Below are 21,644 nucleotides of genomic sequence, written 5' to 3' on the forward strand. Positions count from 1 at the left end.
GACTGTATTTGACTTCTGGTTACCCAGTGTGGTATTAGAGAAGTTATTTTGTTACTGGCTTGGGGAATCTAATTATAGAATAAATCACCCATCTTGGGGATAGTCTGCCCTGTGCTGGCATTCTCAGCGTGGCACGTCTGGGCACCAGAGTCACAACTACATAAATCAAATACTGATTTGATTAATCTGTCACTTGTCAGAATACTCAGCATGGTATCACTGCTTTGCTGTTTTGAAAGTTGTGGTTTAAAAGTACAGGAAGAAGTAAAACCTGTTACCAAGAGATTTTTGCTGCACATCCTGTTTACTAAACTGCTTTGTGGACTTGTCACTTTCCACTGGTTGTTGTGAAAATGTGTCATCTTCCTGTGAGTTGTGATTATTCCAATAAAAGAGAGAATGAGCCAATTAGAGTCAATCCTATGATGCCTTTGTTTAAACAGTCACTTGTAGTACTTTACTTGCTAGCAGTTTGAGTTTCAGTGTATGAAAACTGCAGTATAATTCTAACCTTCCAAGTTTCCTGTAATGGATTTACAGTTTAGACATCTACTACATCCGGGGGGAGGAGGGGGAACTTCGTTGTCTGATGATTCAAGGAACAGACAAATAAGTTAACGATCAGCATTTATTCTGTCTCTTATAGGATGGCAGCAGAAATAGTCAGGAGAGAATACAGTAGAGCTTTAGCTCACGAAAGCTCATGCTAAAATAAATTTGTTAGTCTTTAAGGTGCCACAAGTACTCCTGTTTTTTTTGCGGATACAGACTAACACGGCTGCTACTCTGAAATCTGTCAGTAGACCTAGAGTAGACTGGCATTAGCAAGATATTAAGAACAGGAGAATACTCTTTCCAAGACAGCTTAGTGCATACAGTGATACTTGAGAAGTAATAGTGAAAGCTAACACACGTACATGCAGACAAACTTGAGGTTGTTTCTTTCCTTTGACTTTTTTCAGCTAAGTCGTGCTTTGCAACAATCAAATCAGTCAGGAAATACAGGAACACCTGAAAGAGTGGAGAAAAGAGTTTCACTCAAAGCTGAGCTCCAGAATAACAGTGGTTTTGTTAATACACTACCTTGAAATTTACTTAAGTCTAACGCTGCTTGATTGCTTATCATTGCTTCTAGTGCAGACCTGTATATTTTAAATAAATCTGCCTCAAATCAAGGAGGCAGGAGAGGGACGAGGACAGGATTTGGCTCTGAGTATTAATGGAAAAAAGAATAAATCAAATACAAGAGCTAAGCTTTTTCCTTTTGTTACACAAAGATCTTCACTATGTGTCTGAAATTCAGACCCTCCTTCATATACGTTTTCTTCTTCCAGTAAAAGGTGAAAGTATTTGCCCACAGTTTGGGAGAGATTTTTAAAAGCTCCCAGCATTGGCTTAATTCCCTTCACTGAAGTCAAGGGGAGTTTTTGCACTGACACTAATGGGAGCAGATTTAGCTCAGCACTGAGGGCTTTTGAAAATGCCACCCAGGAACTACACTTTCTCCATAATCGACACTATTTAGCTTTGTGCAAACACAAGAATCACAATCACATAAAGCTCTGCTACATGGTAATATCCCACAAAGCTACATCAGAAGCCTAATCCTGAACAAGTGAGTAAGGGCCTAGCAAACAAATCCCTTTTACAGGTGTGAGACTACAGGGTGGAGATGAAGGAATGGCTGTTCACCCCACCTATTGCAAGGGCACCGATCAAAGGGAGACTAGCAGATGGGGCAGTTGCTTTCCTCTGCATGTGGGTTCCCTGTAGCAAACACCCACTGGCTCCATTCCTGTTTGCATTTGACATGCTCTGTTCCTTTTGCCAGAGCCGGCCTTATGGGTGGGTGATGTGGGCGACTGCCCAGGATGCCATGGTCAGGGGGTGTTGTGGTCAAGAGGCAAGGAGCAGGGCAGGCCTGGGGTGCAAGAGCATGGAAGAGAGCTTGGGGCAATGGGGCATGTGCGCAACAGCATCCCGCAATTGCGGGGGGTGGGGAGGGGAAAGAGGAGAAGCTTATTGAGCACATGCCAAACATTCCATCTTCCGGGATGCACTCTGTTCCAGAGGCCACACTGACTGACAATCTCATTGTCCAATCAGTGCTCATCCCCACCCTAAAGTGGTAGAATATGCACTTCTAGTGGCTGATCCAGGGCTGAAGGGTGGGAGGAGAGATGGGGGTATGGTGGGGGACGGGAGAGGCAGCAGGGCCCGGAGGTGATGGGGGAGTGGGGAGCACAGGGAGCAGTGGAGATGGGTGTGGAGCCCGAGAAGGCAGCGGGGGTTAGGGGCACCGAAATACAAGTTTGCCCAGGGTTTGCCATTTCACTTTAGGCCAGCCCTGCCCTTCACATTTCTGTCTCACTGCAGAATTTTAAGTGCCACCTAATGTGGAATGCCCACCTGCTACCTGTGGTTTACCAACAGGGCTCTTCCCCACTAACAGATGGTCCTTGCTGGTTTCTGGCTTTCCATTCCCCGTCAGGCACTTTGCCCATACTAATGAGGATACTTGTCCTTTTAAATTGGCTTGTGTCACTAAGGTAACTCTCACTCGTTGTTACTAGGGCCCTACCAAATTCACTGCCATGAAAAATACATCACAGACCATGACATCTGGTCTCCCCCCATGACAGCAGGTCTTTTGTGTGCTTTTAACCTATACTCATAGAATAGAATATCAGGGTTGGAAGGGACCTTGAGGTCATCTAGTCCAACCCCCTGCTCAAAGCAGGGCCAATCCCCAGACCGATTTTTGCTCCAGTTCTCTCAATGGCCCCCTCAAGGATTGAATTCACAACCCTGGGTTTAGCAGGCCAATGCTCAAACCACTGAGCCATCCTTCCCCCCCATACTATACCTATTGTGCTGAGAGACCAGCATTTCTCAAATTGGGGCTCCTGACTCAAAAAGGAGTTTCGGGGGGGTGGGGTTCACCAGGTTATTTAAGGGGGTGTCATGGTATTGCCACTCTTGCTTCGGCACTGCCTTCAGAGCTGGGCGGCCAGAGGGTGGTGGCTTCTGACTGAGGGCCCAGCTCTTCAGGCAGAAGTAAGGGTGGCAATACCATACCATGCCATCCATCCTTCTGCACTGCTGCTGGCGGTGGCCCTGCCTTCAGAGCTGGGCTCCTGGGAAGCAGCCACCAGTCTCCAGCTGCCCAGCTCTGAAGGCAGTTCTGCAGCCAGCACCAGCGCAGCAGTATCACAACCCCACCCTATACTAACCTTGTGATACCCCCAACAACTCCTTTTTTGGGTTAGGACTCCTACAATTACAACACTGTGAAATTTGAGATTTAAATAGCTGAAAACATGAAATTTACTATTTTTAAAATCCTATGACTGTGAAATTGTCCAAAATGGACCATGAATTTGGAAGGGCCCCACTTGACTCTGTGTTAGAGAACCACAGCAGTAAGTAAAAAGCTTATCTGCTGCTTCCCTAAATGATATTATAGATGGTCAGCCTAGGCCCAAGACAATGTCAACTAGTTACATAAAGGTGGGTAAAGCAGGATCTCCCTTCTATATTAGATACAAATCTGTTCATTGATTGCATTTTCCATCACCTCTGCCATTTATCTTAGAACTAATTGATACATCACATCAGAGAAGCTTCTTGATTTATCAAACACTTACAAATATGTATTAAGTAAGTGACAAACCTTATTAGAATATCCCCATTTTCTTCCTTCTGTTAATATCTCTCTTTATTTGACAAAGAGAACACACAGAACACCACAGGATAGTGCAGAAATCAGAGCAGATGGATCCCTGTTTAAAAAGAAAACATATTAAAGTCTGTAAACCTAAAATGTACATCTAACTTTTCATTGACTATCACATTGAATGGATTTAAACTCAGACTGGACTATGGGCTTTCAGTGCTGCCTTTGACTGGGATGACAGGGCCATTATGGGGAAAAGGGGGCAGGGGGGATACATTTTAGTTAAACTTCTTTTACCAAAGGATTTTTGTCCTAGATTCATAGAAATTAAAAGATACCAAACCCTACTTGGTTATCTAATCCATAGCTCTGCTTTTTACCCCAGTAAGCCCCGCCCTTTCCTGTCCCGTCTTCCGGCCCCCCGCCCCCCCCCCCAAAAGTATGACCAATTGCTTGCTGTAGAGGGCAGAAAGACTGGTGATGGTAGCAAGTTACCTCTTAAGGGGGCTGGTTTAGGCACCAAAGACTTTATTTACACAAATTAGGAAGCAGAGTCATCTAATGGATGCACACTTTAGCAGACGGATACCAGACTGAGGACTGGTCTACACTGGGGGGGTTAGGGGGGGTTATCAAGCTAAGATACGCAGCTTCAGCTACGTGAATAGCATAGCTGAAGTCAAAGTATCTTAGATCGATTTACCTCGGGTCCTCACGGCGCGGGATCGACGTCTGCGGCTCCCCGGGTTGACTCCGCTACTGCCGCTCGCTCCGGTGGAGTTCCAGAGTCGACGGGAGCACGTTTGGGGATCGATATATCGTGTCTTATCTAGACACGATATATCGATCCCCGAAAAATCGATGGCTACCTGCCGATCCGGCGGGTAGTCCGGACATACCCAGAGAATAGAGATTGGAAGCTCTGCCAGATCAAGTCAGCCCATCTACCTACCTGTGCAGGATTGTTCCTTGCAGAGTAACCTCTGGGGTTCTGTCCAGTTTCCATTTTAAAATTTCCAGTGGTGGGATTTTTCAACCGGTAAACTGGGAGTCTAGTATCCAGTTTTTTGCATTTAGGGTTAGGATGTATTCTCTGATATTCAGCCAAACTATTCCTTTTCTTAACTTCATCCTTTTGCTAGTCCTGGCACCACTCCTTAACACACTGCTCTCCACCTTCCAGATCTTCGCAGTTATAGCCCCCACTATTAACAACTCTCAAAGTATACATATTTAGCTCGGACTTTTCCTTAATGGTCAATGCCTTCATGCTCCAAATTAGTTTCACTGCTCTTCTCGAATTTCCTTCCAATTCAACTGCATCCCTTTCAGGTATTGAAGATCCAGCAGGGAAAAAATATGTTCTAGATAGATAAACTTTTGCCTTCCTGCTCTGACATGAGCTAAAATCTTTTAAAAATTTGGAGCTCTCTATTCAGGCTCCTAAGTGAAGCGGCCAGGTTTTGAAGCTATTGTTGAGCCCTTCAGAAAATCATTTAGGTGCCTAAATAGAAGCTGAGGTTTGGGAGGGGGTTTAATTAGCCTGTAATATTTCTTCATAGATCTCCTAAACCTCCTTAGCTTTGTGTTGTTATTGCTCTATTGAATTTATAATCATATATGTAATTTCTTGGCCAATATCACCCGGAAGTATTTCAGTGATAGTCCTTTCCATGTCTTTCACAGAACATTAGGGACATTAGGCTGAATCTCATTTTATAATTTCATAGCCATATTTCTAACCTTCCTCAGTCCCGTCATATTATTCCTCTCGTGTTCATAACACATCCCAATTCAGTGTGATCTATTCATTTAATTTTCATATATTATCTAATCTTACTTTTTCATTTCTTAGGCTTTTCCGTTATTTGTACTATGGTACAGAAGGAGTTAACTCTGGAAACTACAATACTATAGCTTGGGAAAAAAAACCACATACACAACAACCTTGTTGATTGAACCACATTTTTAGAATTCTGTCTACATTCTGCAACACCTTTTTAGCTAATCAGGAGAACATTTGGCTAAGAGATTCATGCTGAGGGAGTAAGAGCTAAGATTTAGATAAGTAGTTTGGCTAAATGGCAGTTGATTATCAGGTTAGTATTATGTAAAATGGCTGCATTAGAAATTATCCAATATACATTTAATTTAAAAATATGCTAATGAGTGAATATAATGTAACTGGAATATGCTTCATGCAAAAGGTCTCTTGTAAGGTATCATTAACAAAGCTTATAAACTACTGAGTGTAGTCATCCTATTTGTATAAATGTACCACTCTTGTAACTGAAACTAGAAATATGAAATATAACTCTGAGGGCCTATTGTAATTTTGCAAAGTGTGGGCCATTAATGGTGGTTTGGAATCTTGATGACTCCCATTAACCAGGACAATTGACTGTGGATGGCTCTGTTTGCAGGCAAGCCCTCCTGTGAGTCAGGCTGGGAGGAATGAAGGCTTGGGGCCTTACAGTGACAAGTAATCATGTCACCTGGACTGGAATCCATCTTTAACCTGGTGCTTTTCCAGTGAGAAGGGGTGGGAACCCAGAGGGACAAAGGATTCCTGCCTTATGCAAAAGATATATAAGTGGGTGGAACAGAACAGAGTGGGAGAGCCACCTGAGCTGGAACAAGGGCTGTACCTGGGGAAACTATTGTGCCCAGACTAGGAAGGCCTCCAGTCTGAGAAAAGAAATTTATTAAAACGTCTATCAGGGTGAGATATTATCTGTACTCAATTGTATTACTGTATTAGGCTTAGATTAGCGGGTTTTATTTTGCTTAGTAACTCACTTTGTTCTGTCTGTTACTACTTGGAACTACTTAAATCCTACTTTCTGTATTTAATAAAATCACTTTTTACTTATTAATTAACTCAGAGTATGTGTTAATACCTGGGTGGGCAAACAGCCGGGCATATCTCTCTATCAGTGTTATAGAGGGTGAACACTTTGAGTTTACCCTGTATAAGCTTTATCCAGGGTAAAATGGATTTATTTGGGTTTTAGACCCCATTAGGTGTTGGCATCTGAGTGATAAAGACAGGAACACTTCTGTGAGCTCCTTTCAGGTTAAGCTTGCAGCTATGGGGCAAGTAATTCAGACCTGGGTCTGGGTTTGCAGCAGGCTAGCGAGTCTGCCTCAAACCAGGCAAGGAACTGAAGTCCTAAGCTGACAGGGCAGGAAAGCAGGGGCTGAAGTAGTCTTGGCACATCAGGTGGCAGCTCCCAAGGGGAGTTCTGTGATCCAACCTGTCACGGTAACCAATGCCTCATCAGAGAGGGGTCTCTCTATCTCAGATATGTAGCAAAACTCCACTTTAAAGGGACATCAATTAATAATGGATAATTGCACTTACACTTTTCATGAAATTATCTCAAAGCCCTTTACAACAGTGCCAAGGAATGATCTATTTCACAGATGCGGAGAACAAAGGAAAGAAGAGCCAAGGGACTTGTGCAAGGTTACAGGGTGAGTCGGTGGCAGTTGCAAGTCTTCAGATGCCCAATCCTCTGCTAATTTCTAAACCGCAGAGCACTCAAATCATCAGGGGAGACTCCTAGCAGCCGTATTCAGATGGGGAGGAATCACACTGGGTGGAGGCTGGTTAATGAAAATGTAGCCAACTGATCTGCTTAGATCAATGACATGTTGCTTTAAGGGCTGTTCTTTGAGCATGAGCATAACAAAATATTAAATAGTAACTAACAGGGATTCCGTATTTTGTCCGGTAGAGAGTCCTCATGGCAACGCTTCCGCCACACAAGCAGCATTCATTCATGTCACTTGCTACTTGACATTCAAGACAATAGAAACAGAATGTTCCACATAGGCCTGGATAAAGACAAAAGAACAAATGAGGCTCAGTCAAATGTTCTCCCCTTCATTCTCACAGACAGTTAACATTCACCACCACTTTTAGGAGAGATGTAGGAATGCCTAGAAAATTGGAAGGAGAAAGTTAGGGATGTGCCAATGGGCCAGAGCTAGTGCAAAGGAAGGCAAGATCATTGAAGGACCTTTATAGTGATGTCATGTGAGGCTTTAATAGGCAATTTTTCTCTCTTCCCCCCCGCATAATGAAGAAAGGCCATTTTTCCACTGCCAAAAAAGGTATGTTTTTATAGTAGATTAGCTCATACACACTTTAGTTGTCTCACTGTAAAATTCTAGGGGAGACAAGGGATTGTTGTGGAAAATTAGACCACACCATTGATTTTGGATCAGACAGCCTGAGGCACCTTTATTGTTATATAAGCATGCATGCAGGGAGGGTCAGCATGGCCCCACGCAAGGGGTTAACTGCCCTCTCTTCAACAGATTTCACCAAGCTTATAAAGGCTAAAACCACAAATTATTACTTACTAAATTTTCCTTATTTGGGATTATTAATGGCAAATTAAGCAAGCTAGCTCAGTACTTTTTCATATTTGGTTTTTCCTGTTATTGTTCTTTGACAGTTTTCGTTGGTAGTCTGCCTGCCTTAAGACCCCTCCCTCCTTTTCGGTTGCATTGGATAAGGCTCTTGTCGCATTCTAGCTGAGCTGGCACATATGGGCCCTCTTTGTTCCTTTCCTTAGTTCCTCTTTCTCTGGTTTCTTCACCCCCCCCCTCCCCCCACCGTGCCCCTTGTACAGACAAACAAGTTTTGCAAAAGTTAACCTTTGTCCTTATATAGCAATTGGGTTTTGCTAACTGGCCTGGGCCTAAAAGGCAGTGGTTAGGATGCAGTCTGCTTCTGACCCCATGGGTGGGGGTCTGGCAAGTTCCCTATCATTTCCCTCCTTTCGATGCCTTTCTTCGGCATCAACTTCCTTAAATTTGAATGTTTATTAAGGCCTGGACCTCTGGACCGTCTTCCTGAGGCGTTTCTAGGGAAGCATATCCGCTCACATGGGGTATCTTGAGGAAATTATAGGCTGGGGAGTTGGGTGGATATGGGTTCATATCTACTTCTCTTAGGGGTGCGAGGGCAAATCAGGTGAGGGGGGTTATATGATAGGGGTATGGGGTGAGGACAACAAGCTTTGCAGCAACAATAACAAACACAAAGATTTAATAACAGTCCTCCCCCTACAAGGCCCCATAATATATATTTATGAGCGTGGGGGGGCTGAAAGGCCTTAGTGATGGAACAGAGGACATCAGTGTTGGTACAGAGGGTTGTGACCCTATGGGCCATCTGAAAGGCATGTAGTTCGGTGTTGTATATAGTTTCGAGGACATGAATCTGTTTTTGTAATTGGGAAACCTTTTGAACCTCTGATAGGAGAGACATTAGGGAGTGAAAACAATCTGGCACTAGAGCTGCCCAATCAAAGGGAATGTTAAATGACAAGGAAACTTGGTACGTTTTGTCTGCGGGCCAGAAAATAACTTGAGTGCCAGCAGGGCCGGCTCCAGACCCCAGCGCGCCAAGCGCGCGCGTGGGGCGGCATTTTAACTGGAGGGCGGCAGACGGGTCCGGCAGACATTCCACAGTCATGCCTGCAGGAGGTCCAACGGAGCTGTGGGACGACCGGACCTCCCGTTGGCATGACTGCGGCGGGTGCGCTGGTCCCGCGGCTCATGTGGACCTCCCACAGGCATGCCTGCGGAAGCTCCACTGGCGCCCGGCAGTGCGAGCGGCACAGCGCGCCGCCCTGCTTGGGGCGGCAGAATCCGCAGAGCCGCCCCTGAGTGCCAGAAGCAGTAACTAGGTTGAAAACCGTGTCTCGTAACACAGACGAATTAACGAGGACACAGCTATTGTTGGCTTGGACAAGGGGTTGGGAAGCAAGGGTTGTTAATTGGCCGCTGCCTTTCCAACAAATATGTTCATGGACAGCAACCATTTTTCCAGGGTGGAGTTTGCGAATGCACTGGAGTTGGGGGGGCTCTAAGGGCCATAAAGTCCATAAATTACCTAGTCCTATCCAGACATCCGGTCTTATTTTCGTGGCACCGATTACAAACCGGTTAGGGCCGTGGGGTGGTTTGACTGTTCTACCACCTTTTCTGTAGTTCCAAAAGCAAGCTCAGCTGTTATAATTTAACAGATTTTCTGGTTTCCCTTTATCCAATTTTAGTTCCTCTTTTTGGGGCCCTGACCACATTTTTTTGCCCCCGCATGCCCAGTGTTTCATTTTGGGAACTTTTTACTGTGACTTTTTTACCCCTTGACACACAGAAGCAACTTTTTATTACTTTTTTATTACTTTTTCCCTCCTTTTTTTCCCCCTTATACACAGAGACAAGTTGAACCAAAGTTCAACACAGCCTGAAAACAAACTTATTTAAAGTTTAGGCCTAAAAGCCTAGTTAAAGTTCTAAGCCCACCATATTTTCCTTTTTTTTCTGCTTATTTTTATACACATTTATTACTGCTTTTGGCCTTCTTTTTTTTTAACTGTTGCCATAAAGTTTATTAACAATTATTAGCTTTACTTGCTTTTGTGCATTAAATTTAGCAGGTTTAGGACTGGGCAAGCAATGATAAATGCATTTATTACAAAAGCAACAATAACATGACCCCATACCAAACAATAATAATAAAGCAATAACATTTTTATGGCAATAAAACAATGGGGTTGGGATTACTAAATGGTTTTAGTTATACATATTTAGTACACAAAATGAAAACCCTATAGGCTATATAAAAACATTATTTTTAATTGGATAAGGCTCTTGTCGCATTCTAGCTGAGCTGGCACATATGGGCCCTCTTTGTTCCTTTCCTTAGTTCTTCTCTCTGGTTTCTTCACACACACACACCCCCCCCACCATGCCCCTTGTACAAACAAACAAGTTTTGCAAAAGTTAACCTTTGTCCTTATATAGCAATTGGGTTTTGCTAACCGGCCTGGGCCTAAAAGGCAGGGGTTAGGATGCAGTCTGCTTCTAACCCCATGGGTGGGGGTCTGGCAAGTTCCCTATCAGGATTTTTAGTTTTTACCATGATGTAACTAAGCAAGGCGAACCGCAGGAGGGGGAGATAGAGTTGAACTTGTGCAGATACACCGCTATAAGCTACACGAGCACTTTGCCTCCACTAGGATTTTACAGCAAGATGGCTAACCCAGGTTAGTTATCCGGCTGTAAAAATACAACTTTCTGGAGCAGTGACCCTCAGCAGATCCAGATGAACTTCCTTTAAGTGGGGCCGGAGTACAAGTAGTTGCTTTGTGTGAGAACGAGTGGGTGATGTAGCTATCTAGTGACTGGCTCTCAGAATGGATATGAGAAATACAACTACAAGCCACTCCTTTAAATAAATATAAAACAGACCAACAGGATTCCTCCATCCCCCATTTAAGGTCATGCCCAGTAAAAGACTGGAGATATAATATTAAGCCAAACATCAAGACACCTGAAGCCAAAACAAAAATACAACATTTGACTATCGACTTACAGACTCCACAGTCACTGCAGCAGTCCATCAAGCCGGTCTGCCACAAGGTGCTCGATGCATTGGCCACAGTAAGTTGGGGCTGTACAACGATGACAGAGGGAGAGGCCATGTCTAGTTCCACCAGCTGAGTTCAGAAAATTACATTCTGAAAGGAAAACCAGAAACGAAACCATTTTGCAAGTCTGTTAGGGACTAGCTGTAGTCAGGGTGTCTTGTGTCATTGTAGTGACACAACTGGAGGAATGTTATTCATATCTTTGTGAAATGGCACCATGTTTCTCACTTCATTGGAAGCAATGCTTTCCACTTGATAACTGGATAGTTCTGGTGGACACAGAGGCCAAATTGTTGTCAATGGAGTTGGACCAGGGATGAATTTGGCCTATTTTCTTAAGTCCAGGTTATGAGTGGGTGTAAATTTTCATTCAAAAGCACATTTCTCCCTACCATCACATTGAGGCATAGGTCATTCCTGATTCAAAAGAAAAGGTGCCACTAACTGGATGGCAACAACATATCTTCCAGCAACACCAAATGGTTCCTTGGCCCTCTCCCAGGTGAGTTCTGACCCACTCTGAGCCTACTTAGCTTGTATGATCTAAGAACATCACAACACAACACACTATGGATGTTATCACAGAAAAGGAAATCTCTCCGATGCTGCTGTTCTCCAAGAGACTACCTTGAGACCAGAGATTTAGCCCCCAAATCAGGATTCTCCTGCTGCAGCTAACCCTCAGCTCAATTCCAAGATTTCACTCAGTCCTTCCCTCAGGCAAACTTCCTTTGACTTCATTGATGATTGGTCAAAGTCAAGAATTATTCTGGCAGTAGTAAACAGCTTTTCAGACATTTTCAGACAACAATGGGCAAGATTCACGAGGGGGACTTTGGTGCTGCAACACTCATTGTTGCAATGCCTAACGTTCAGGCATCCTGTTGCCTCTGGGAATTCACAACCCAGGCACCCAGATCCTATAAAGTGCAGAGGGAGAGTTAGGTGCTTAGAAAAGCAAATTCACAAAAGGCAGCACGCTAATTTTTAAAATTTTATGGCATTAACCTTCACTGGAAGCATTAAACATAAAATAAATAAATATAAAATGAATTTGTCTCAGTTGAAGAAGGATTTGTAGAGTTAGTATATTTTAAAATAAAGTCATTAAATGGTTGTACAAAGTCTTACAGACAGAAATACACTCACGCAGTTTTTTCATGACTTTTTCTCATTTTTAGGGGGAAATATTTTTAGGCAGTTAGTCCCAGATCCTCAAATGTATCTAGGTGCCTAATTTCTGCTGATTTCAGGAATAAAGGACAATATTTAATAATTTATGCACAGTGAATGACTCCAGCAGGGGAGAGCAGCCTGCCTGAGAATACCCCCTAGCCCAGTGGTTAGGGTACTCTCCTGGAAAGAGGAAGGTTCAAGTCCCTGTTCCACGGGGGGAGGGGAGGGGAATTGAACCCAGGTGTCCCATATCTTGGCTAAGTTCTCTAACCTAGTGGTTCTCAATCTTTCCAGACCACTATCCCCGCCCCGTTTCAGGAGTCTGATTTGTCTTGTGTACCCCACATTTCACCTCACTTAAACTACTTGCTTACAAAATCAGACACAAAAAATGCAAAAGTGTCACAGTGCACTATGACTGAAACATGGCTGACTTGCTCATTTTTACCATATCATTATAAAATAAATCAATGTGTGTATAAATATTTGGTGTGATGCTTCAGCCTGTCTTTCACTCGTGAGCCTTGTCTGAAGCCCAAATCCCAGGCAGCAGGGCTGAAGCATGTAACTTAGCTTTGCGGGGCTCCCTGTGTCGTGGAACCCTGGGCAACTGCCCTGCTTGCCACCCCGTAATGCCGGCCCTGCACTTGCAATCCCCCTAAACCTGTCCCTTGACACCTTGCCTGGGGGTGCAACCCCCAGGTTGAGAAACACTGATCTAGATGATTTAAGTACTCCTTGCAAGATCTCTGAGTATCCCCAGGGGTACATGTACCCCAGGTTAAGAACCACTGCTCTAACTCTCCCTATGCATTGTATAGGGAGACCAGGCATCTAATGCAGGGCACTGGATTCCACGGGGTACCTAGGTGCCTAAAGGTAAGTCATTGCAAGACTCAATGTTACAATGCCTGAATCCCTTTAGTACATTTCTAAAAAAAAGGCATTAAATAATCATAAAATGTATTAGCAATGGAAGAATAAAGATGAGTTATCATACATTTTCCCCCATTTTAAGAAGGAAATATGCTTGATATGCAGTTAATACACTTCTAAAGTCTGTTAAACAGATATACAAAGTATTAATGACAGAGGAATAAAGAAGTGTTATTAAATTTCTATAGTAATCATGCATTTCCTCGTTTTTAGAGAAAATTAGGTTTTATGCAGGTAATACATTTCTAAATAAAGGCTATTTATCAACTGCACAAAGGCTGCTAAGTATTAATGATAGAGAGAAAATATAACCTTAAATTAGTTTTATTTTGCAAGGAAGGTGCTGGCGTAGAGCCATCTTTCAGGAATCTCCAAGAAAGTTTTTTTTAAAAGCACAGAAAGTAAAAAAAGGGCAGAGTGAAGAGAAAAGAGTCTCACCACACAGCGTCACCAGTCACCACACCAGCCAAATGGCAAAAGCCTCTCTTCTGGGAACTTAAGATAAAGCAGGCAAAATCACCTGAGCCAATCAGAAGGTCTTCTTTAACCGTGTGCCTTTTTGCAGACTCATATCTCACATTAAATTTCAGCATGTTTTCCTTATAGAATCTGAAGGTTTTTCTAACCCCATGGTCTTTTATGGAATTATTAATTGTTGCATATTAAAACATAAATTAAAGACAACACAATTAAAAGGAACAAGTATGCAATTTCTTTCTCAAACTCCTTTTTTTCTTTTTAGTATTAGCTTTCATTGTTTTTTAACTCTGGACCATGATTAAAGTTTCCTCTTTACACAACTTCTTCAGCAACTGCCTTTTAAAATTCCTAATAAACACTATGCATCCGAAGAAGTGAGCTAAAACTCTGGACCATGATTAAAGTTTCCTCTTTACACAACTTCTTCAGCAACTGCCTTTTAAAATTCCTAATAAACACTGTTTGAGTTATGTGCCTAACTTTTATTCCGATTTCTCTTATTGTATTATATAAAAGTAACTTATTTACACGGTTTGATATTATGAATATAGAAAAATAGGGCCCTATACACATCCCAGGAGCATAGTGTCCCCTCACCTTGGTTATCATGAGGCTTTGGAAAAAACAGCTGCAAATGAACAGTTTGGTCCCAATGAAATTACTTTTGACATAAATTTGGGATGCGGCTTCAAAAAGACTTTCTTCATGTGAAAAATTGCAAATGGAGGTTCCGCCAATAGCGCCTGCATCTCAGACACTCTCCTGGCAGATATAATAGCTATTAAAAATGCCGTCTTTGTAGAACGGTCCCATGTAGAACAAATTGCCATAGGATCAAAAGGCAGACTCCATAGGTGTGATAAAACTAAGTTTAGATTCCAAGATGGAACCAGATCTCTGATAGGAGAGTTGTAGCTCATAGGGCTAGCTTGCCTTTATTATATTCACGGCCTTGCCTTCATTGTATTCTGCCTTTCTTATATTGAGCAGTAATGCAAGAAACCCACCGGCCTGTAGCCAGGGCCGGATTAATCTTTTGTGGGCCCTGGTGCCTGAACCGTGACCCTGCCCCCTGCTCTGCCTGCGCTCCACCCCCACTCAACCTCTTCCCCCAAGGCCCTGCCCACACTCCACGCTGATGCCCCGCTCCTGCTTGGCCTCTTTGCCCTGAGGCCCTGCTCAACACTCGTACAGGGGAGGGAGGTGCAGAAAGGAGTAAGCAGGGGGCAAGGGTAGGAGGGAGCAAAGAGGAGTGAGTGGCAGGCAGATCCTTGGCAGGCTTGAGGTCTTTGAAAACTTTGAACAAACCAACAGCCCAGCAGAAAACCTCAAGCGTTGGGGAATTGAAAGTAGAGTGCTTAAAAGTAATTTCTGACAGTAGGAACATGAGTCCAACCACAAGAGTGTCATGGCAACAAAGTTTTATATCTAACAGGTGCCTGGGTTACATCTGCAGATACCTAACCCACAAGAGGGGCATGAGAAAACATTGACATAACACTGGTCTACAATTTTTGAAAAGTCGTCTGCTTCAGAGATAAAATGTCCTATTTATTATGTATTTTGATGTGCTGAATTCAAATATGACAATTAAAACAACTGGCTACTGTTTCTAAGATATTTAAGTTTTTACATTTTATGTCTATGTATATTGTGTAGATAGTAGAGTTTTAATCATAAATTGTAAACCTAGGTCTTTTCATGTGTTTGTGGTTGCTTTACATGATAATATTTCACCTGTCCTGTTTATGTAACACTTTAAAAATCAGCAAAAGGGTTATAAATAAAATTTATTATGAAACAAAAGGCAAAAAACTATTACGTACATAGTTTAGTCCTATTCAGTGTCTACTCGGCGCTTCTTGGCTTGTCTCTTGTATTCATTAAATGGAGCATCTCTTGTCACTGTCCAGCAATAGTCTGCAAGCATTGATGGGCTCCATTTGCCCTGATAGCGTTTCTCCATTGTTGCAATGTCCTGGTGAAATCGCTCGCCGTGCTCGTCGCTCACTGCTCCGCAGTTTGGTGGAAAAAAATCTAGATGAGAGTGCAAAAAATGTATCTTTAGTGACATGTTGCAACCAAAGCTTTTGTATGCCTTGAGGAGGTTTTCCACCAACAACCTGTAGTTGTCTGCCTTGTTGTTTCCGAGAAAATTTATTGCCACTAACTGGAAGGCTTTCCATGCTGTCTTTTCCTTGCCACGCAGTGCATGGTCAAATGCATCATCTCGAAGAAGTTCATGAATCTGAGGACCAACAAAGACACCTTCCTTTATCTTAGCTTCACTTAACCTTGGAAATTTTCCACGGAGGTACTTGAAAGCTGCTTGTGTTTTGTCAATGGTCTTGACAAAGTTCTTCATCAGACCCAGCTTGATGTGTAAGGGTGGTAACAAAATCTTCCTTGATTCAACAAGTGGTGGATGCTGAACACTTTTCCTCCCAGGCTCCAATGACTGTCGGAGTGGCCAATCTTTCTTGATGTAGTGAGAATCTCTTGCACGACTATCCCATTCGGAGAGAAAACAGCAGTACTTTGTGTATCCAGTCTGCAGACCAAGCAAGAGAGCAACAACCTTCAAATCGCCACAAAGCTGCCACTGATGTTGGTCATAGTTTATGCACCTCAAAAGTTGTTTCATGTTATCATAGGTTTCCTTCATATGGACTGCATGACCAACTGGAATTGATGGCAAAACATTGCCATTATGCAGTAAAACAGCTTTAAGACTCGTCTTCGATGAATCAATGAACAGTCTCCACTCATCTGGATCGTGAACGATGTTGAGGGCTGCCATCACACCATCGATGTTGTTGCAGGCTACAAGATCACCTTCCATGAAGAAGAATGGGACAAGATCCTTTTGACGGTCATGGAACATGGAAACCCTAACATCACCTGCCAGGAGATTCCACTGCTGTAGTCTGGAGCTCTGCCTTACTCTTGGGTAGTTCCAAATCACTGACAAGGTCATTCAGTTCACCTTGTGTTATGAGGTGTGGTTCAGAGGAGGAGGATGGGAGAAAATGTGGGTCCTGTGACATTGATGGTTCAGGACCAGAAGTTTCATCCTCTTCCTCGTCTGACTCAAGTGAGAATGATTCTGGTGCATCAGGAACCGGCAGTCCTTCTCCGTGGGGTACTGGGCGTATAGCTGATGGAATGTTTGGATAATGCACAGTCCACTTTTTCTTCTTTGACACACCTTTCCCAACTGGAGGCACCATGCAGAAGTAACAATTGCTGGTGTGATCTGTTGGCTCTCTCCAAATCATTGGCACTGCAAAAGGCATAGATTTCCTTTTCCTGTTCAACCACAGGCGAAGATTTGTTGCACAAGTGTTGCAGCATATGTGTGGGGCCCACCTCTTGTCCTGATCTCCAATTTTGCAGCCAAAATAAAGGTGATAGGCTTTCTTAACCATAGTGGTTATACTGCGCTTTTGTGATGCAAAAGTCACTTCACCACAAACATAGCAGAAGTTATCTGCACTGTTCACACAAGTACGAGGCATCTCTGCTCACTTTGGCTAAACAGAAATGTGTCCCTTTGCAAAATCAAACACTGACAAATAAGAGAGCACGACACTGTATGATTTCTAGAGCTGATATAGGGCAATTTGTTCAGCAGAGTGATGTAAGCTTCATTATGATTGCATCATCCATGACTTCTAGGAATAACATGATGCAATACATATCATGTATGACGCAATACCAGCTTCAGATTGCATCATTCATTGTTTTGCCTAAAAGGCAAGTACTGTCCAAACCCAGTCATAGATTTATTCATAGATCCAGTCAAAGATGTATTTATAGTCATTTCTGGTTTAAATTGAGATCCCTTCCCTTTATAACTCACTTATCCTCCGCTATTTCCAAGTCAAGGGTCATATATACTGACCCAATAGGATAACTTGAAAACTAGAGCCAATCAACAATTTTAAGCATCATCTTCATTCTCAGTGACCCAGATTTAGTAAAGTTTGACTACATTTATTTCAGAAGCATTTTGGCTGTAGAGCAGTGAAGTTAAGATCATTTATATACTAACCTATAGGACAGGTATTCTCAAACTGGGGGTTACAACCTTTGGGGGCGGGGGGAAATGAGGTTATCACAAGTACATCCACGAAGCAGACAGCAACTGCCATAAGTAGAGCCCTACCAAATTCATGGTCCGTTTTGGTCAATTTCATGGTCATAGGATTTTAAAAATTGTAAATTTACTGATTTCAGATATTTAAATCTGAAATTTCATGGTGTAACTATAGGGTCCTGATCCAAAAAGGAGTTGTGCGGGGGGGGGGTGTCAGTCTGCAAGGTTATTGTATGGGGGGGTTGACACTGCTGCCCTTACTTCTGCGCTGCTGCTGGCTATGCGACTGCCTTCAGAGCTGGGCAGCTGGACAGCAGCGGCTGCTGGCCAGAAGTGGTTTCAGCCACTGGGGACCACCCTCGAGAGGAGATTTGACCAATCGGGGGGAGTCAGGGGAGGGGTGACCCCTCTTAGAATTCCTCCCACCACCTTCTGCCAATCAGAGCGCAGCACCATCACCTCATAAGTTCCAGTGCCGGACAAGGAGGCCATCTCTTACCAAAAATGTGTGTTTTAGAAGTCATGGAAAAGCTGAGAGGAAAGACTGGGTTGCATATGCCTGATTATGGGGGAAAAATATTTTACAAAAACTTAACATTACCATCTTTCTCACCCATACCTATGTATTTACTTAAAATACAAAACCTCATAAAATAACCAAACCAATAAGCAAAATATATTTACTGGGCTTAATCTCTCCATCAGCCATTGATGCTGGTGAATTTTCCTTTTCAGTTATCTCTTTCCTTTTTCTTTTGCGCTTGTTTACCCTCTGGTCTAAGGATCTCCCATGTTTTGACCATACTGTGGAGCAGACAACATTATTATTATAAAACACATGAAACTCTCTTGTAAACTTAAAAAATAAAATACTCATGAGGCTGTTTTTCTATTTAAAAAGTCATAGCTTTAAAACAAAATAATCTATTTCAGGCTATACAACAAACACAGGTTTTGAGTTTATTTCTACCACTTTAAAAAACCCACAATTTTTTTTAAAAACACATCTCATTTTGCAGAATAAAAACCAAACTGCTTTAAAAACCAACTTTTAAAACACATTTTCCACAGAACCCCGTTAGTTTGAAACACATCATACCATCAGTTTGCAGCCATAAACTTTTTTTAAAAAACCAGCAATGTACTTTTTAAAAAACCCACACACGTTTTGCACAAACTCAGACACACACACCCCAGCAGTTTAAAATACCAAACCAAGAGTTTGCAACAAAATAGTTTTTTAAACACCCACACTTAACAATTTAAACATTAAAGCCAACTCTTTTAAGATGACAAACAACCCCATTTAAAAAAAAACCCACCTTTTTTTTCAGAATAAAAACCAAACTGGTTTAAAAACCAACTTTTAAAGTACCATTTTGCACAGAAACCCCTATTCGTTTGAGATACACCATACCATCAGTTTGCAGCCATATAACCCCAGCAGTTTAAAAACAACAGTTTGCAACAAAATACCTTTCAATAAACCCACATGCATTTAAAAGCCAATTGCAGAAAGTAACCTATCACAGCATAAAGGGTTGCTGGCACATGGTTGTTCCATTCCCTCACACCCCCCCCCCCCTGCGGTGTGTTTGGGCCTTTGGGTTAAAGAACAAGCAAAAATGTTAGTATTATTCCCCAAATACATCAAACCCCTATAAACAACCCATTTTAAAAACACATCACATTTTGCAGAGTAAAAAACCCTGTTAGTTTGAAACAAACCAAACCAACAGTTTGCAACCACATACTTTAAAAAAACGAACCAAAAAAAACAACCCCACATCTATGTCTTGCACAGACCTCATCTCTCTCACACAAAAACCTGCAGCTTTAAGCACGCCAAACCAACAGTTTGCAACCAAATACTTTAAAAAACCCCACACTTATCTCTAGCTTAAGCCCCTGAATCACTAACAATTTAAACATTAAAGCCAACTCTTTTAAGACGACAAACAACCCAATTAAAAAAAAAAAGCAACTTTTTTTGCAGAGTAAAAACCAAACGGCTTTTAAAAACCAAACTTTTAAAAACACATTTTGCACAGAAACCCATTACTTTGAAACACGCTATACCATCAGTTTGCAGCCATATACTTAAAAAAAAAAAAGCAAAGTACTTTTTAAAAAAAAATCCACACCTATGTTTTGCATAAACTCAGATGCACCCCTCCCCTCCAGCTGTTTAAAATAACAAACCAACAGTTTGCAACAAAATACCTTTCAATAAATCCACATGCATTTAAAAGCCAATTGCAGAAAGTTACCTTCTATCACAAGATAAAGGGTTGCTGGCACATCGTTGTTCTGTTTCCCCCCCCCCCCCCCGGGCCTTTGGGTTAAAAAACAAGTAAAAATGGTAGTTAGTATTACCCCCAAATCCCTATGCAACCTGTGTAATATCTGAATTTTTTTTATTTAACACTATTAAGCACAAGTATAGTTAAAAATGGTTTTTATCTTGTCCTGAAAGGCAGCTTAAAGCTACTGGTTCCACACTAAACAGATCACACTACAATAAAGATAGGTACCATTATTTAGTAAGGGCAGCGTGGCCAAAGAGTGACATTATATAATATATATTTTCAGACTTAGAAGCAGGGAGCATACCTCCTCTTGCAGTCCAGCAGCAATTCAATTCAAGATTGTCCTCTTTCAGCAGAAACTGTCTCCAAAGAAACTGAGGTTTTTATACCATCCTAACTCTTTGTTTCAAACAGACTTCAAAAGTCTGTAGTTAGCAGGTTGATTCGATCACCATAGCTCTGAATTAATAGATACTTAAGGACTTTAGGCATCCCTCCCCTAACATTCCCTTTTGTGATCTGGGGTGGGGGAATTAAGTTATCTGAACAACTGGGCTGCTTTTGGCTAACTTTTTTTCCCTTTTAGTTACAATACATTTTTCTTTAGGGCCGTCTTACAGTATTAAACAGTAAATCACCATATACACCAACCCTTAATGTTATTGTACCCATTCCTAAGTGGGGGCCCCTTGCAGATATCAATGTCTTGGGGCTTGTTTGTTTTTTAAACATGTTTCTTTCATGATTCTACAACATACATTTCAGCTTTTTGCTGTAAATGGGTCTCTTTTACACAAAGACACACGAGCTAGGTTCTCACAAACTATTTTTTTTTCATTTAAAAGACATACTGCTCCTTAAAAACAAACCAAGATGCTCCATAACACTTTTATCTTACTTAAGGGCCACAGAGACCTTCTAACAGAAACACAAATAGTCACAAAGCCCTTTTCAATAGATTTTTAATTTATTTATTTACAGCTACCAAGTTTTATATCGCATGTTTGTCCCCTCACCATTCTCTAACTTAATCCTTTTACATTTCTTACAAAAAGTCTCTCTCTTAAGCAGGGTTCTATAACTTTTTGTGTGGACCAGACGGTGAATATATCGCTGTAAGCCGGCATCTTCTGGTTTGGTCATTTTCTTTAAAACACAGTCAGGGTCTCCACTGAATTGCACAGCATTTATCGAGGTCACCCCTTGCTTTAAATGTTCTAGGGTTAGGCACAGACATTGCATAGCATAACCTATGGCAATAACAGTGTTTAATAAGCTTTCCAAACACAGCTCAGCACACAGGCCGCGGAGCTTGCAGTTTATATCCTTTGAAGTCCAAGTCACACAGTGCTGCTGGCCTGACGCATCTATGACACAGCCCTAACAATCTTCGAAAAGCTTTTCCCTACGACAGGGATTAAGGACAGCATAAACAGCAATGAGTACAATAGTCCACATGACCTTTTTACGCTCACGACGTGGCACTGGCTCAGTTAGTTCCATGTCAAGCTTCCTCC

The 21,644-nt window shown here is 42.2% G+C and overlaps 1 protein-coding gene across 3 annotated transcripts; it reads right to left on the bottom strand.

Moving 5' to 3' along the window:
- Nucleotides 1-622: 622 nt before the first annotated feature.
- PLAC8 (placenta associated 8) lies at nucleotides 623-18,622 on the bottom strand. 3 transcript variants are annotated; one of them, XM_045017555.1, is made up of 5 exons: nucleotides 18,503-18,622; nucleotides 11,073-11,217; nucleotides 7,392-7,516; nucleotides 3,674-3,782; nucleotides 623-1,011 (listed from the first exon to the last, which is right to left on the bottom strand). In XM_045017555.1, exons 2-4 carry the CDS (start codon nucleotides 11,179-11,181, stop codon nucleotides 3,678-3,680), a joined length of 339 nt encoding a protein of 112 aa, XP_044873490.1. In that variant the 5' UTR covers nucleotides 11,182-11,217; nucleotides 18,503-18,622; the 3' UTR covers nucleotides 623-1,011; nucleotides 3,674-3,677. The 3 variants fall into 3 exon arrangements, with proteins under 3 accessions (XP_044873490.1, XP_044873491.1, XP_044873492.1); XM_045017556.1 differs by lacking the exon at nucleotides 18,503-18,622 and adding an exon at nucleotides 13,678-13,717; XM_045017557.1 differs by lacking the exon at nucleotides 18,503-18,622 and adding an exon at nucleotides 13,552-13,571.
- Nucleotides 18,623-21,644: the final 3,022 nt, after the last annotated feature.

Source organism: Mauremys mutica, chromosome 5, assembly GCF_020497125.1.
Source record: "Mauremys mutica isolate MM-2020 ecotype Southern chromosome 5, ASM2049712v1, whole genome shotgun sequence".
NCBI lineage: Eukaryota > Metazoa > Chordata > Testudines > Geoemydidae > Mauremys > Mauremys mutica.